Source organism: Myripristis murdjan, chromosome 12 (genome assembly GCF_902150065.1).
Source record: "Myripristis murdjan chromosome 12, fMyrMur1.1, whole genome shotgun sequence".
Taxonomy (NCBI): domain Eukaryota; kingdom Metazoa; phylum Chordata; class Actinopteri; order Holocentriformes; family Holocentridae; genus Myripristis; species Myripristis murdjan.
The window spans coordinates 24,683,060-24,699,201 of record NC_043991.1 but is presented as its reverse complement, the minus strand read 5'-3'; the positions used below and the strand labels follow the sequence as shown (position 1 = coordinate 24,699,201).

Sequence of the window (16,142 nt, the reverse complement as noted above, 5' to 3'; positions counted from 1 at the left end):
TGCAGATAGCTGTCCATGAAAACACACACTATCAGGCCAAACAATCATTTCCTCTCCTTGTATCTGCCCTGTCCCGTCTCTACTTAGCGTACACTGGCACTATAGCTGACAGATCAGACCTCTCCTAATGTGTACTGACCCGTGCCGGAGCCCCGTGCATCTCACTTCCAGTCTAGGGAGGGGGGGGATGGGAATTGGGCTCTCACCAAAATACAGGACACAAGGGACCAGTCAAAAGTTTCATTTTGTCCCTCAGGTGCCGTCCATCCAATCACTATAATCATAGTAACCCCAAGTTCTTGAATTGAACGTGCTTGTTTTGCTGCAAGGACCAAGATTTTTTTTTTTTTTCCCTCCCAGTGAAATGGTGATACATGAATGTGTCCAAAAAGTCATTGGTCACCTTCTAAATCTGTACAGCACCCCCACTCCTCCTGCTCTCCCACCGCTTCGACCATCTGAATCCCTGACGACTAGTCTGTTTTTAGCAGTGCTGGATGGAGGCCTGGCACGGTGCGCGGGGGAGGCCGGACCAGTAGGGTTGTCCTGGTGCAGTCTGTCCTGTGCTGTACGCTGGACTCCTGGCCGTCCCATATTAATCAGATTTGCCGCAGCAGCCATATGTCCAAGCAGCATGATAAACCCCGGCTGCTACCTGGCACCCACAGGACGCGCTGTCAACACAGTGTGCGTACGTCTGCATGTGTGTGCGTATGTGTGTATTTCACACATGGTTCCTCCAGACACATTCCTTCAAAGATCTGTTGAGACATCAAAAATGCTAACACCATAAATGTGTCAGGTACATGTTATGTGTATCTCTGCTTGCCACGAGTTGCTCCGAGTAAACAAGCGTAAACAAACTGCAGAACAAAAAGAGGCGAGTCGGTATATAAAGAAAGCAAACATTTTTTTTTTTTTTTTTTTTTTTTTTGTGCAGTTGCCACAGTGTTGGGGAAATACATGGGGCTATGTACGTCACAGCAACAGGAGCACTGCCACTTTGGACTTGCATAAACAAAGGCCTATTCCTGTTTCCATCTGTCGCCTTATGCTTAACACCACATTATATGATCACGTTTCATATTCGCACACGAATCGGTTCCCAAGGTGTCACATATTTTAGACACAGTTTGCATCACACCATTGTGAAGCATCTATCCCAATGTTACAATTGGCGACGTGGATAGCAGATTGGAGAAACAAAGAGGCAGTGAATAGAAATCTCCGTCAGAAGCATTCCATTAAATTCCATAAATAATAATAATAATAAAAAAATGTATTCCATTATCCATAATTCATAACCTGATCTAGCAAGGAGCAACACCAGCACTTGTCAAACTTGATTAACGATGTCTGTATCTTACACTGTTTAATTTCTCTCAGTGTGTTTGCCTGTAAATCAGAGAACAATTACGGGGCCTCTCAAAAGATTTGTGGAAGAGAGGTTTTCAGGGATTTGAATGTCACTTTGAGTATCAACAAGAAAGACCAAAGACCAAACTTTTTTCCCAATGAGCATAAACTTGCTTTGTTTAATTACAAATCCATTGCATTTCAGAAAAGTCCACATTAAAGTGTAGCTGAGGGCCGATTTTGTTACATCACCTACATCCTGCATGAAAAATACATCACACTGACATAATTGTGTACATAGATTATAGTCAAATATCCATGCAGAGCATAATAGTATCAAAACAGAAGTAATATTAACATTAACATGTTGGTATTTAAACAAATAGCACAATAACATATCCACATATCACCCTGTTCAGTCAAGGCATTCACAAATACCAGCTTCATTAATCTGTAAGTCCAAGGTGAAGATGACTATTACTGAAATTAAAGCTTTGCTGTGAACTTTACATAATACACGGTTAATTGAACTGCAAGCTCCAAAGATCAGCTGAGGTCATTCACGGAAACAAAGTGCGCTTTACATCGCAGGAAGTGTTCACAGACCGAAGGCATATCCATAAACAAACAGCGCATTATAAGATAATTTGAGGATGAGAGCTGTTGACATAAGAACCCTGGTCTGCATTCAGAGAGACCTTCTCATCGCATCAGAACCCCATAATACAGTGCAGGAATATGACAAGTGTGCTGACATCATGTAATTAATATGAATATATTCAAGAGCAATAATTACAGCAATAAGCATAACGAGGGGCGTGCAGACATTAAATGGTGATCTACCAGTGCCATCGAGGCTGACAAATGTTCTCGGATGCCACTGGGGTTGCTTGATCCTAGCACTCACTTCCCCTAACACCCCCCCCACCACCACCACCACCACCTCCCACCCCCCATCCACTTCCCCCTCCTCTCACTCCCTTCTCACTGCACCCCCCCCCCACCCCTCACCCCCCTCTTCCATTGACATACATCTGAGCAGGACCCTGTACCTTTTGTCTTGGGCTCCCTCTTTGTTAGCAGCTGGTGGACACGAGCAGCAACAGCAGTGGCAGAGGCAGCATCATATTTACTGTAGCAGAATGATGACAACACACTGTGGCACATGCCATTTTTTTCTCTCTCTCTCTCTTCAAAGATTGAGAAATGGCATGTGTGATAAATTGTCATGCATTATTATCTGCCCCTGTACTTTTGGTAGATTAATCAGATGTTTAAAATAATAATAATAATACTAGTAAAAAAAAATATATGGGTACAAAATACAGTTTCATACAATAAAGTTAAAATGCTGAGATTATTATTTTGATTGGCTCACATTAAATACAGCTTTTTATTATAACAATGTTATCTATCTATCTATCTATCTATCTATCTATCTATCTATCTATCTATCTATCTATCTATCTATCTATCTCTGTATTTGTATGTATTGTGGTAACGTTACAAGTGTGCAGCAGCTTCAGCACCAAAGTGAACTGCAGATAACCCCATGACGTGTCAGACATATGGAAAGCCTATATAAAATTCTCCGTGCGCACATTTATCTGGTGGTGGTCCGAGCCGCTGATAAGGTTTGTTGGCTGTTTGACTTCAGCCTAGATGAAGGATGAGCTTCTCAGACATAGACGTTGTCCATCCTGCTGATGCTCCCTCGTCTCGTCGTAAACTCTTGTGCACCCTCTGGTGCTTGCTAGTCTCCCAAACTTCTTTGTGTAGCCTGCTTTGCAGATTGTCTTCCTTGTCTGTGTGGTTGCTCATTATTCAGAGACAGACGGATCTCAGGTCATCTGCAGCTGCAGCAAAGGAGAAGCAGGAAAGATGGCGATCATCCATTAGACCGACCGGGCACACGCATGAAATACGAGGACAACTTTTTGGAAGATCGCTTGAGGAGAAGATTGTACCTGTGAGTTTTGTTTAAACACTATATTTCCAGTTTCGCCAAGATTTTGACTGGGCTTTCAAGGTCTACGAGAACGTCGGTATGGTAGATCATGGGATATAATTTGGAGAGCGCCTCGTGAATGACCTGGAAAGAGCTGATCCCCCCGATTCTTTTTAGTTCAGGTCCAGCCGACTTGGGAGAGAAAGCCGGGGCGAGAATAGACGGGTGGGCGCTCCGGCTGGCACCCATGTAGTCAAAGTCAAGTGGGTCTTCTAGCTTCCCAATAATATCCTACCAACCTATCGCTTCCTCGCTATGTCGCCTTTCGGTTTGTTGTCAAAGTGACACAAGGAAATGGACTCAGCGGTTAGAGGCTGGCTGCATGTTTCAGCACCGGAGTGAGTGTGTTTTGTTATTCTGACATGTCTGGTCAGGGAATTAGCCTACTGTACGTCCCTTTTTTTCCCTTGGTCGTGCATGTTGTTGTGCGCTAGCTTCATGGAGAAGCCATTGCACGGATTGCTCTCCTCTCCTAAGCAGCCTCCATTAGCGACACAGTGTAGCTGGCATAGCCGCTGGTCCACGTCCAGTCACTCACCATGAAAGCCATGTCCAGTGGAGGGGCTGTGTGCTCCCCGACGGCTGCTGCCTGCCCCCCCCTCTCTCAATTTAAAAAAAAAAAAAAAAAAAAAAAAGAACAACCTTATCTGGTGTGGATTTGAGACGGTTCTCCACAGGCTTGGAGGCTGTATCTAGATATCTCTGCTGCTGAAATGAATGCAAGCGCAGTGTGGGTATATATATATATATATTTATATTTTTTTTAGGTGGTTATGTGTTTCCTCGCCTGTCCCCCCTCTGACTGTTTGCATGCCCATTGCTGTCAGTGGTCTGAAGTCAGGTATGTCATACTAGTAAAGGGCTTCACCATAAAATGGAGGAAAGCAGATGAGTCTCCAAGGAGAGCCCTGGAGTCAGACAGGCAGGATCCCTCACGCCAGAACAAAGGTTGACTCTCTTTTATTCACAATTATCAGCCACAATCTCGCCTTTCTTGTTGCTTTTTTCCCCCTTGCTTGTTTATTTTATTTTATTTAAATTTTTTTTTTTTTTGTAGCCTGGAAGTTTGTCTGCTTATGGATGCAGGAGAACTCTGTGAAAGTGAGGTTAGATCATTCAGAGGAGCCGGGGAATAAAAGTCAAGGTTAACTTTAGTATTTTCTGTTTTTGTTTTGTTTGCATCCACAAACATAGGATTGTGTTTTATTCTGATTATCCCTGACATGAAACACATTTTGACTTGTTTCCCCCATGCGGTGTGACACTATGGAACATGAAAGATTCACTTAACAGTGAGACAGTGTTTGCGATGGTGATGGCAGAGGGACACATGGATGAGATAGGAATTTTAATGCTGAAAAATGCAGTGTTTTAGCCTGCAGGTAGTTAATGTTCAACAAAGTGGTCCCCCCACACACACGCACACACACTCTGTGTGTGTTTCTCTCTCTCTGTGGGAGAAGTGATTGCTCTTGCAGATAGTTTCTTTAAGGAAGTTCTCAAGAAGATCCTCCCCAGTTTGCTTAGGGTAAGTTGTGGTCAGATTAGGTTTCACGTGCTGTTGTCTGCACCCTGTGGGATGGAGTTAAATTCAGAAGTAAAGCGGTATATTTATATATTGACTTTTAATTTGTAAACTTGAATGCAGAAGTGCCAGTGGACTCCCCCATGCCCCTGTGCTTTTTGGAATTGCACCCACACACCTGTTATTTACAGATTTTACTTATTTCTGTGATCTTAATAAGTTTTTTAATTCATTCATGAGTGATGTATACTATTGGATAAGGTTGCTGGTAGTTTATAAATAGGTTGTAAGTTGCAATGCACTTAGGTTAATGATATATGGCTACCGTGCAGCCTCGGGTGACTTTTTCATAAATTATATCCTTATGGTCTCTGTAGACCGGGCTGTCAGGAGAGTAAGGGAGGTGTGTTCGTAAGCCGTTGTGTGTTTTTGTGTGCGTGGGAGTTGCTGTGTCTGTGAGTGTGTGTATGTGTGTGTGTGGCTGTGCTATGCTCTGCAGTTCCCCTGGCCACTGTGTGAAATCTTGCTGACAAGGAGACTGAGCTTGACACACTGTGCTGCGACAACGGTGGGGCTGAGAAGAGCAATCAAAATGGTGGCGATGCTCCTTCTCCCTGGTGTGGCAGGGCAAGCAGGTTCTCAAGGAGGAGCTGATAGAGGATGTCTGGGCAGGAATCTGCTGTGGTCGACACATTTGTTTCACAGACGGGCACACCGGATCCTCTGGGTGAAGGATGTCCTGCAAATGAGCCCGGTGTTTTAATGCCTGGATTGGATTTCGGTGATTTTTTTGGAGAAACCACTAAATCTGTGTCGATTATCTGCGAGATACTAGCAGACACATTACGAGATTTCCCAGAACTTTGAAACCTTACTTATTCCCAACTTTCTCACTTGTTATAATATTTTTTTAGTTTATTCATGTGGAAGCAAATAACCTTTTTTTTTTTTTATGATTTCTCTCAGTGCAGCTCCCAGGCTGAGGTCACACAGGCCAAGGCTGTCTTTTTTTACAATACTATAATGATAATACTACTACTAATAATGATAATGGTAAACCTTATTTATATAGCACTTTTCAAAACAGATGTTATGAAGTGCCTTACACAGTGAAATGGTTTATAAAAGCAAGAGACATCAGACCAATAGATATGAAAACAGCAAATATAGTGACAAATCAACACCAGAGAACAAGAGAACTGAGTAAAAGATTACATTAAAGGTTACACACTAAAACAGTGGGGCTGCAGAAGTGTTTGAAAGGTCAGCTGTGATAACATTTTTAGTAGTTAGTCATCTTTACGTTGTTTTCTCCGCATTGTCTATTCACATATTGATTCCAGTCGTCTCTAAAAGCTTTACATTTCTGAATTACTTCATTTCACCGCCCCATGCAGCATCCAGAGTAGTTCACTTATTATTTTAGTTATTGTTTATGCGTGCACTTGTATGTTCAGTTGTAAATTTGTGGTTTTAAGGTGTGACTGTCTAAATATTTGTGTAATGAGAATTTGTGGTGCCACCAACTGTCCGCCTCGCTGACCTTTACCATGGCGTGAATTGTTTTCATACACGTTGTTGCTTTATTGCAGTTCAGTTTTTTAAGGTGCCAGTTTCAGCACTAAACTATGCAAGGTACTGTTTTTTTTGGGGGGGGGGGGAGAAAAAAAATTACATAACAGGATTTTTGTAAGGTATTTCAGGATTACACTAAAAAGCAACCGTTTTGAAAGACAGGGTAGGGGATTAAACAAGAGAGACGTCTGTGATGGTTTGAATGCTGGAAGGAAGTGGTTGTGAAGCTCATCACTCACTCTGATACTCTCTCTCTCTCCCTCTCTCTCTCCCTCTCTCTTACTCACTCAGACACACACACACACACACACTTGATGATGCACTCTTCCATTCTTCTCTACCTGGGGCAGTGAAGAACGTTGGAGAGACACACAAAAGCCAATTGAAATGCTCCAGTAAGTGCTTTCTTGACATGATGCATGGCTCATGAGATGCAGCCTGGCCCGGCTGCTGCACTTGTAAGCGCACAGAAACACACACACAAGCCCAAAGTCTCTAGTCATCACAGGACAGCATAACCCTTCTACCCTCTTTTAATACTGACCATCTACATGCCACAGATACATCATTTTTTCCTCTTAACAGCAACATTTCTTTGTGTCATTAACATTATGTAAGCACGGCATTGTCAAATCACCCCGGCATCTGTTGAATAATTGAATAGTGTATAACTAGATAGGCCTATACCTAAAAAAAAAAAAAAAAAAAAAAAACCTCAAATGCAACTGTCATGTAAGGGTTTCGCTCGAACAAGGAAGTGACTGGCTGGAGGAGGTGTCTTTCCAGTTTCTGTTGTCAGTTGCCACGTTACACCACGGTTAAACTGGTTCCTCTAGGCCTCTCAGCAGAACTTCAGCATTTCAGCCTTTGCCTTTTTTCCTCATGTGGGAAAGAGCGACGATTTGCAGGGCAGATTGAGCCTATCTGCGCGATCTATCTTTGATGTTACTGCTAAAAACACGGGCAGCAGACGTGCAGAGGACTTGTTTTTCTTGTGAAAATGAATATTGTCTATTTGGTGGTCATCTAGCAGGATAAATCCAGGCGGTAAACGCAGAATGCTCACAGGTTAGGTAGCCTGCCTCAAATCGGGCTTCATTCCTTCCTCTAATAAGACACAGTGAACCAACTCTGTCAGCCCTGAGCCGCCTGTGGTGGAAAAATCCTGAATTCTTTGGAGACGCCCGTTCCTTGGGCAGTGTGGTGCCACCGGACAAGGCCTTCATTGAGCAGGAACAGGAGTGGTCTTGTAGAAGGGATCCACTGGCTCGGCCTACGAAGCAACAGAGCTGTCCAAGGATGATTAAATATTTAAGGGCTTGGAAAGGAGGTCTCAGTGGTAAGTTAATATTGATGGGTCTCTCATCTTTCCTTCTCAAACTTGTTGGGTTGCCTCAAGAGATCGGCTTGGCACACCTGGAGAGGAACCTCACTTCTTCACATCTAAGCTAAACACTCTCCGGCAGCTTTTAAAACGCCGCCAGGCCCTCCCGATCAACAGGCCCCGCCACGGTGAAAGTCAGATCGAGGACGACTTTTTCCACTTCGTCCATGTTTTTTTCCCTCTTCTCTTAGTCTGAAATTCTCCATCCTGACTAGCTTGTAACCTCACCCACTCCCTGTAACTGTAGTAACTGCCATGTCAGGGTTACAAGGAAGTCAGCAATGCAGCATTTTCTGGCACTCGTCCACTGAATACCGTTTACAAGAAACCCTTCAGTGCATGTTATAGTCTCCCCTTGTTATTATTGCTTTTATTTGTGGCGCTATTATTATCATGCTGGAGAAAATATGTGTGTTCTAGGAGGCTGGCAGATAAGAGTAAAATACCTTTTTGTAATTGTAGACAGATAAAAGGAAACAATACATCAATACAGTGCAGTCTCACGACTAAGAGGAGAACCTGTAGTTTCATTAGATGATCATTAGAGATTCATTATTTCAGAATAGGGCGACATACTGTAAAGTAATGGTGGCAACATTGCTCTGCTTGTCACATTATGCACCACCACACTTCTTTTTAGCAAGGATCATTAGTCATCACGTTGTGAAGTTACGCACCTTGCGGGATGAAAATGCACATAATCACATAAGTAGTTTGTGGTAATGTATATGCATAGTTTTGTGAAACTTTAAAAACCGCGACAGATAAACGGAGCGTGAGATAGTGCCGAATCTACAAGACGACAGCTGATTGATTCATTAAAGGAAATGGTTCCCGAGGAGAGGAGGACTAGATGACTGTATGGAATGTAAGGTTTCCTGGAGTAATTGTCCTTGTGGAAAAACACTTCCTGGTTTCTCTCCAAGATCTGTCCTTGGACATCCTTCAGTTTGCTTGTCTTTTCAGTGGCATTTAGTTTGTCCGTGGTCCTGCCTGTTTCCATTGGGGAAATGTCCGTGAAATATATATTTTTGGATTATGAACATGTATGGAGTGGAATTACATGTTGTTGGATAGGGCAGCACGCAAAATCGGTTCAATTTTAGCCTACTTGTGTACTTGATAGAATGTGTTTTTTTTTTTTTTTTCTGAATTGCTCTTCTCAAGCTCAAGGGAAGAAAATCTCTTGAGAAAACCAAATACATGTACCTATTCCTTCCCACATAAAATTGTAAAAATAATCATGCCTAAGGCTTGCAATTAAATTGTGCACTTAATCATTTTTGGATGGAATATTTAATTAACCGTGTTGCTGAGGGTTGCCCCCAGTTTTATCTTTTTATGCTTTTTAATCTTGAAAAAGGATTTTTATCTCTCTAGTGAAACTACCCAAACGTGTGAGACATGTTTGAGACACTGAGTAATTCAGGCTTGCTAGAAGTGTGCTGCTGCTTATCATTGTTAGAACCTGTGCAAATGTCTCCTTGAAGCTCCGCAGCAGCGCAGTTTGAGGGGCGAGGTGTTCAGAGCTCCATATTTGGAGGCATGATCTGCAGATGTCTTTACAGCGTGCTCTGTAGTCAGCGAGGAGCACAGGAGATCCACTTGTGGTGGCCATCTTTGCGCTGAGTACAAACACACATCTCACTTCTGCTTATGCTGACAGCCATGACAATCTGCAGAGGAACCAACAGGAGGGAAGCTGCTTGCCCAGGTCTGTGCTCTTAAAGCTAAACAGTTCCATCTGTGTAACAAGATAGCAGAGCGAGCAGAGGCAACTCCACACAGCCGAGCAGGACAGTCAGAGACCTTGAGGAGCACAAAATGGTGGATGGCCATGCCACTGATACTCCAGTGTGATTGGCTGTGTCTCCTTGGCCACAGTGGGGCTGCTGTGTGAAATGGAGTCCTCTGTGTGGAGCGTTGGCCCAGCCTCGGCTCTGATGCAGAAGATAATTCTGTCAGCCCCGAGAGAGAGGGAGTGAGAGAGGAGAGAGAGCAGCCAAGTGAGGTGACTATACTAAAACAGGTTGAGCAATAGTCTTTCAGAGAACCTAGCCACATAAATGCATTTGCTTCCACCCTTATTCACTCTGGAAAGCTTGATTTCCCAGGTTTGGTCTCATCCGTGAAGATTTTGACTTCTGCTGTTGATTGTCTTTTTCATGTTTTTTTTTTTTTTTATTGCAGTGGTGCTTTCCCCCCATGTAACAGACCTGCACCGGCTAGCAAAACTCAACCGGGATAAAGGATAGGATAAGGTTCATTTTGGGTTGTGTTGGCATGAGAATGAAGTGACTATGTAAGGGTATTCATTATCTAACCTTCACACCCAGCAGGCTTTAGCTTAGGGATTTACCAGCTCCATGTTTTGTTGCTTTGTGCGCCGAGAATTTTTTAGGCTTGAAGGTCACATAAATATCTGAGAGGGCTCATGATTGAAAGGTAAATGCAGGATGGATGCTAATGCACGGAAAGGCTGCTGAAGAACTAGATTGTGAATGAAGGGATTTTTTTTTTTATGTCCTGTGGAGTTTTCTCCATGCAAACGTAAAGACAGTCACATGCAAGATGTCCATTAATGCTTATTTCCTCCCGATCTGCTCCGTCGTTATCTTCTGCCGGCACAGAAGAGGCCAAATGTCGCTATTGAATGCTCTGTGTTGCAGCCATCCCCTTTTTTAAGAAGGAACAATCTGAGCCCTTTGCAAGAAACAAAGGCTGCCCTCGGAGCAAGGTTACTTGTACCATGATGGTCAGCTGGGTGCTTTTTTTTTTTTTTTTTTTTTTTTTTCTCTTTGCCTCAGCCTCAGAAAGAAATGTGGAATTAACACGCGAGATCTTGTCGATGGAGAGAGGAAATGCCTAGGTTTGTAAAGAAGGCTCCCATGAAGAGCAGAGTGAAAGCAGTGATATTAAGTATTAAAGGCTGGCTGACTGGGTGGGTGATGTCAGGTAACCATCTGTCAGAGAGAGAGGCTGACACAGGCACTGTCTGACCTTGCAGTATGGACGACCCAGACATGAAATAGCAAATTACCATCTCTTCCTAGGATTAGCATAGTATTGCAACTGCAGGAACCATGCTAATGGTGCCTCTCTCTCTCTCTCTCTCTCTCTTTCTTTCTTTTTGATGTGAAGGCCTCCTTGAAGCCCTCAGTCAGCAGTATGCTCTGAGGTCCAAAGATCAAAATTCCTCTCTCCTCTAGACTCTATTTATTGTCCATTATTACTGAACTGCAGATGTACGTTTTGTGTAATTTATCTCGTGCAAAATACTGGTAACCAAAACATTTTAAGGGAAAAATAAATGTAAATATGGTCATTTGATAATTCAGTCGAGAGCAGATCTTTTGAATTTCTCAGTTCTGCAGCTTCTGCTTCATCTTGTGCCATCTAACCTACATTGAGCTGGTACAATAGGACGGTGGCCAATGCAGAATGTTCTAAAAGCAGCTTGTATGCATTTGTTTACGCCGTTACCCAGAATACCTATGTTTTTTTGTTTTTTTTTTGGGCCCGTTGTGGTGAGGTATTTCATTTTTACCCTCTCTGATTGTGACATTAGTGAAGGTCAGGCTGCAGACAGATCAGAAAGCTCTCTGGGTTGCAGTGTCTGAGAAGCTGTGCACCTGTGTTTAGCAATCCTCTCAGACAAGGAGGAGTTCAGGTCTGGGATTTCTGAGCTGGTTCCTTTGAGTGTTCACGTTGGACGGTCTAAAAAAATAGCCTTATTTAACCAGTCTTGTCCAAAATCATGCGTTTGCCTTCACCTTATACTACTTGAAGCAGCTCCATTGTAATTGGATACAATAAAACTAGATTTTTACTCATTGTATTTCCATGTCCAAAGACAAGCCCGGGCAACAAGAAGCCAACACATGATCTTAAATATCTCACCGGGCAAAGTTTCACATTAGACGAGGGATACAAAAAGATACAAAAAGCGTAATATTTCCTGGAACACAGTAAAGACCATAATTAAGAAGTGGAAGAAATATGGCACCATCTGGACCTTGCCTATATCAGGATGAGCATGCATGAAGGACGCTTGTAAGGGAAGCTACCGAGAGGCCAGCAGCAACCTTAAAATAACCGCAGGGCTGCCTGGTGGAGGCTGTCCACTCCAGGCGTTTAACAGCACTTTGGCATGTTCTCCACAAGGGTGCCAAGATGGGAGGCCACCAATCACTGAAAAGGACAATCTAGTTGTCCTAAAAGACACCGTTAATCTCCCAAAACTATGCGGGAAATGTCTCCTGGTCTGATGAAATCAAGGTGGAGGATTTTGATCTTTGTCCCAAAAGATATGCGCGCTGCAGATCCTCACTCAAATGATACAGTTCCCACTTTTGACTACAGTACCGTCTACAGTACATCATGCTATGAGTTAGTCATTAGTCATGCTATGTTTTTTTTTTCTGTTTAGTGGGAGCAGGTTCTTAGGTCAGGATGGAGGGGAGGAGAATAGTTCCAGACACCAAAGTGTCTAGAAAAACCTGCTGCCAATCCTGTGCAAAAGAAGGACTGTAAATGCCAACAATGAAAAAGAAATTCTGAAATCCAGGCGTGGCAAGTTGGTAGAGACTAGTCCAAACACACGGCCTATATCGAAGCAAAACGCCTTTTCTTTTTAATGCTTGGGCAGAAATGACTGGCTTTTTGGTTTCACCTTTTGAATTGTAGTTATTCAAAGTGTCCTATCTGAGACAATACATAAATGTGGGGAAGGAAACATAGCCTTTCTCCAAAAGTGAACCGTCGATGCAGGTAGATGCAAAGGTCTTACAGTGTGAGAGGAAAACCACCAGCAACACTTTTTAATCTGATTTTTTCCAGTGGCCCAAGGTCTTGCAGTGAAGGACAGCCAGAGAAGCAGCTCTGGTCAAGGCGATGGTCGCTGGTTAATGGTTGACCTAGTTTCTTGAATGCCGCATGCTTCCTGAAACAGATTTGCTGTCAGAACAGCGTCGGTGTTTTTGTCAGGTGGCTGATACTATCGCGTCTCATTGGTGATAATTGTGGCCCTTTTTAGAGAGACGTTTTGGGTGATTAGCTCATCCATGGTTGGTCGATTCATTATGCACATCATTTTCTCAGCATTGCGGTGATTAGGACACAAACATGTTTCCACACAGCGGGTGATTCAGATCTAATGTCAGGTCACTCTGCGTAGAAGAGGGCCATGTATCATGATACGGCCTTTTCTTCCACCTTTCTTCAGCATGCTCGGTGACTGATATTAGAATAATGTCCTAAAAATCAACAAACTGATTATGATACTCTTAAAATTTGTCCCGGTGTTTCATCAGCAACAGGTTGCAGGGAGATTTCTGCTCTCTTGTTTTGTCCCCCCTCTGTTGTATTTTATTCCAGGCCATCCCCGTCTCTTTCATTCCGTTCCAGTAGATGTCTGATGAATGTTATGACAAAACGTTTCTACTGAACACTATTGATTTCTCGCATCACCTCTGAATGGGCCCGGTCCATTGATTGGCCAGGTGGGATCGATGTCTCATCTCTGTGTATTCAGACTTCCTCAAATGAGCAGCACCATGTGATTACATCATTTAAGGAAACTGTGATGACAGAGGGGGAGGAGTGCAGAGGTAACAGATGAGGTCACTGTCCACCTCACTCTCCTCCTTATCACACAAATGCACAAACTCGGTCGTATAAGAAAACATTTGTAGGCTCTTTGACTCTATTTTTCTACATGTATTTTATTAAATGTATTAATGTCAGCTTAAATCAGGTCATAGGTTGTAGTGCAAGTCAAGTTGAGGTACTAGCTGCTGAAGTAACAGCAGTGATGCCTTCTAGTTTGCATGGATGGAGTGTACATTAACAGTACCTGCAGCTTACATGCTTATTAACACATCAAGGCATCTGTTGATACAGTATGCTGCTCTGAGGGGTGAAGGCAGGGCCACAGCACTGGAATATGAAGGTCAGTCAGGTCAGGCAGCCTCTTTTGAACTGGTGTTGTTATCTACTACAATGCAGACAGATAAAAGCCCAACTCTGAGCCAACTAGAGTGTAAGCTGCATGCAGGACAAACGATTGGTTCAAACCAGACCCTGTTATTTTGGTTGGCTTGCATAACTTTGGAGTGCACCATTCCCAATCTGAACCGAAATAACTCCCAAAGCATGCATTAGGCAATTCTTGGGAGATCCTTTTTAGGGAATAATGCCCTGTGACACAGTCAGACCCCTTGGCTTAATGTGTGCTTAGAGACCTTCAGGTGAGGCTAAGCTGTGAGAAATCCTGACAAGTTGACAGTGGAATTCTGGACTCTGTGTAGCTGAGGTTGTGATAGTGCTGTGTGTGTGTGTGTGTGTGTGTGTGTGTGTGTGTGTGTGTGTGTGTTCTAGAGAGGGGGGAAAGTTTGTGTTTTTCATGTGTGTGCAGCTGAGTTCATGTATGCACTCTGCATGCACATATGGGTGTATATTGGCCAACAGTCGTACACATACCTTAATTATGCTTCCTGGTTCCCCTCTGGCTGTGGGCTTATGGCCTTCAGCAGCCCTGCGTCTGTTCACCACATATAATACAGCTGGATGTGCCGCTAATTATATCATAAATGCATCCCCCATGTAAAAAAAAAAAAAAAGGTTACTACCACACAAATAGATAAATCACACGTTTCATCATGATACGATAATATATCAATTTTTTTGGTTAATGATATGATATTTGCAGATATCACAACATCAGATTTGATGCCGTTCAATTCAGGGGTCGACGATCGATATGAGACAAAATCATGCGGTCATTTAACACAGGCAGTTGCACTACAACGCCGTGGTTCTGTTGTAGGTGCTTGGCCGGGTTTGTCATGTTTCCTGAGAATCTTATCTGGTACCGGCATTGTTTGCATCTGGCAGGTGATTTTTCAGTTGACCCGCCTTTTCTCTGAAGAATTTCCACTCGGCTGATTTATTCCTGAGAAGAGAGTACATATCCTTATTGTTTTTTTTTTTTTTTTTTTCTTGGCTGATGGCCGCAGCTGCCATTATCTTCCTGGCATTAGCACTATTTGAAAATTTTGGAAGGCGGTGTGTTTGGATGGAAATGATGACACAGATATCCTGGGGAATTTCAAAATAAAGGCTTATCTCTAAGATGATGATATAGATTGATATCTTCACTCAGTTTTGATTATATTGGATTGTTGATCTTTAGTTCGACATATTGATCCAGACTGTTGGATCGTTCCTTCCTTACACCGCATTGCTGATACATTCTTGTATTTTTGTTTCAGCATTTGGTGGCCACTAGTTCTGTTTCTATCAAGACATCGTCTGTATCCAAAACTACCATTAGATCAACTCCACTATAGTGCACTGTTTCTTGGCTGAGAGGTCATTTTGTCTGCTTGTTATTAATGTATTTCCACTTGGAGTCATCTCAGTGACATAAGACAAGCATATTTTCAGGGGTGTCATAGACATAAGTATTACAGTATTACATTTTTTAAAGTAACAGTTTCACAAAACTTTGTGATCCAATCTGACATTATTACAAGTCCAGCATTTTGTTGTGGCTAAGCAGGAGGCTAAGGCTGAGTGTGTTTTGCTACAGCTGCGATGGAAATGGTCAGCTAAGATTCCCCACAGACATGGAAAGGAGTGACTCAGTTGTGCTGACCCTCTAGTCAGTGTCTGTGGTGGCTCTATTTGCGACTCAGGGCAGCCTACATAGTAGCGGCAGTCACTGACTCGCTGTTTCACTAACTGTTTTGGTGGTCGGTCTGAGTAAGCCTGTTTTGGACCTGTTTTAAGATTTCTCTAAAATAGATAGAATCCGTCCAAGCCAAGCTGCACAAATCGGTCCACTCTCAACAGCTGTAGATAGTTTTTTTTTTTTTTTTTTTTTTTTTTCTAGGATATTGTTTTTTCATGACTGTTGTGAACAAAAATACTGGGATGTTTTTACTCAGTGCAAGATGTAGAGATCTAGATGTTTTTACAGTAAACTTGAGGGAAATGGTAAAAATTGTGAGTGAAAGGAAAGTGAAGTGGCACAAAAAACAAAGCAACGGGAACACTAATGCCTTATGAACAGAAGAAAACATGGGCTCAAATAACTAAACTGCTTGAATTCCATTCCCAGTAAATACACCTACAATTCTGTGTCAGCGCATAAAGTACCAAATGAAATCCATCCATTCTCATTATTATAAAACTGCTAAATAGTTTAAAGTGCCCTTTTTCTGTCTTGTTTTCTGAGCAGTTGCATGAAAATCAAAGGATGATAATCAGATGAAGCTGTATTGCAGATTAAA

At 42.7% G+C, this 16,142-nt stretch overlaps 1 protein-coding gene across 4 annotated transcripts in view; it reads left to right on the top strand.

Annotated features, from left to right (window-relative positions):
* The first annotated feature begins 3,195 nt into the window (after positions 1-3,195).
* znf462 (zinc finger protein 462) overlaps positions 3,196-16,142 on the top strand; it is a 57,805-nt gene continuing 44,858 nt past the window's right edge. The window contains exon 1 of one of the 4 annotated variants that reach the window (XM_030064672.1): positions 3,196-3,325. Coding sequence is in view for 2 of the 4 variants with exons in the window: in XM_030064670.1 (XP_029920530.1) it covers positions 4,175-4,205 (31 nt within the window). In the remaining 2 variants the exon portion in view is untranslated. The other 3 variants (XM_030064671.1, XM_030064670.1, XM_030064673.1) reach the window with 3 other exon arrangements.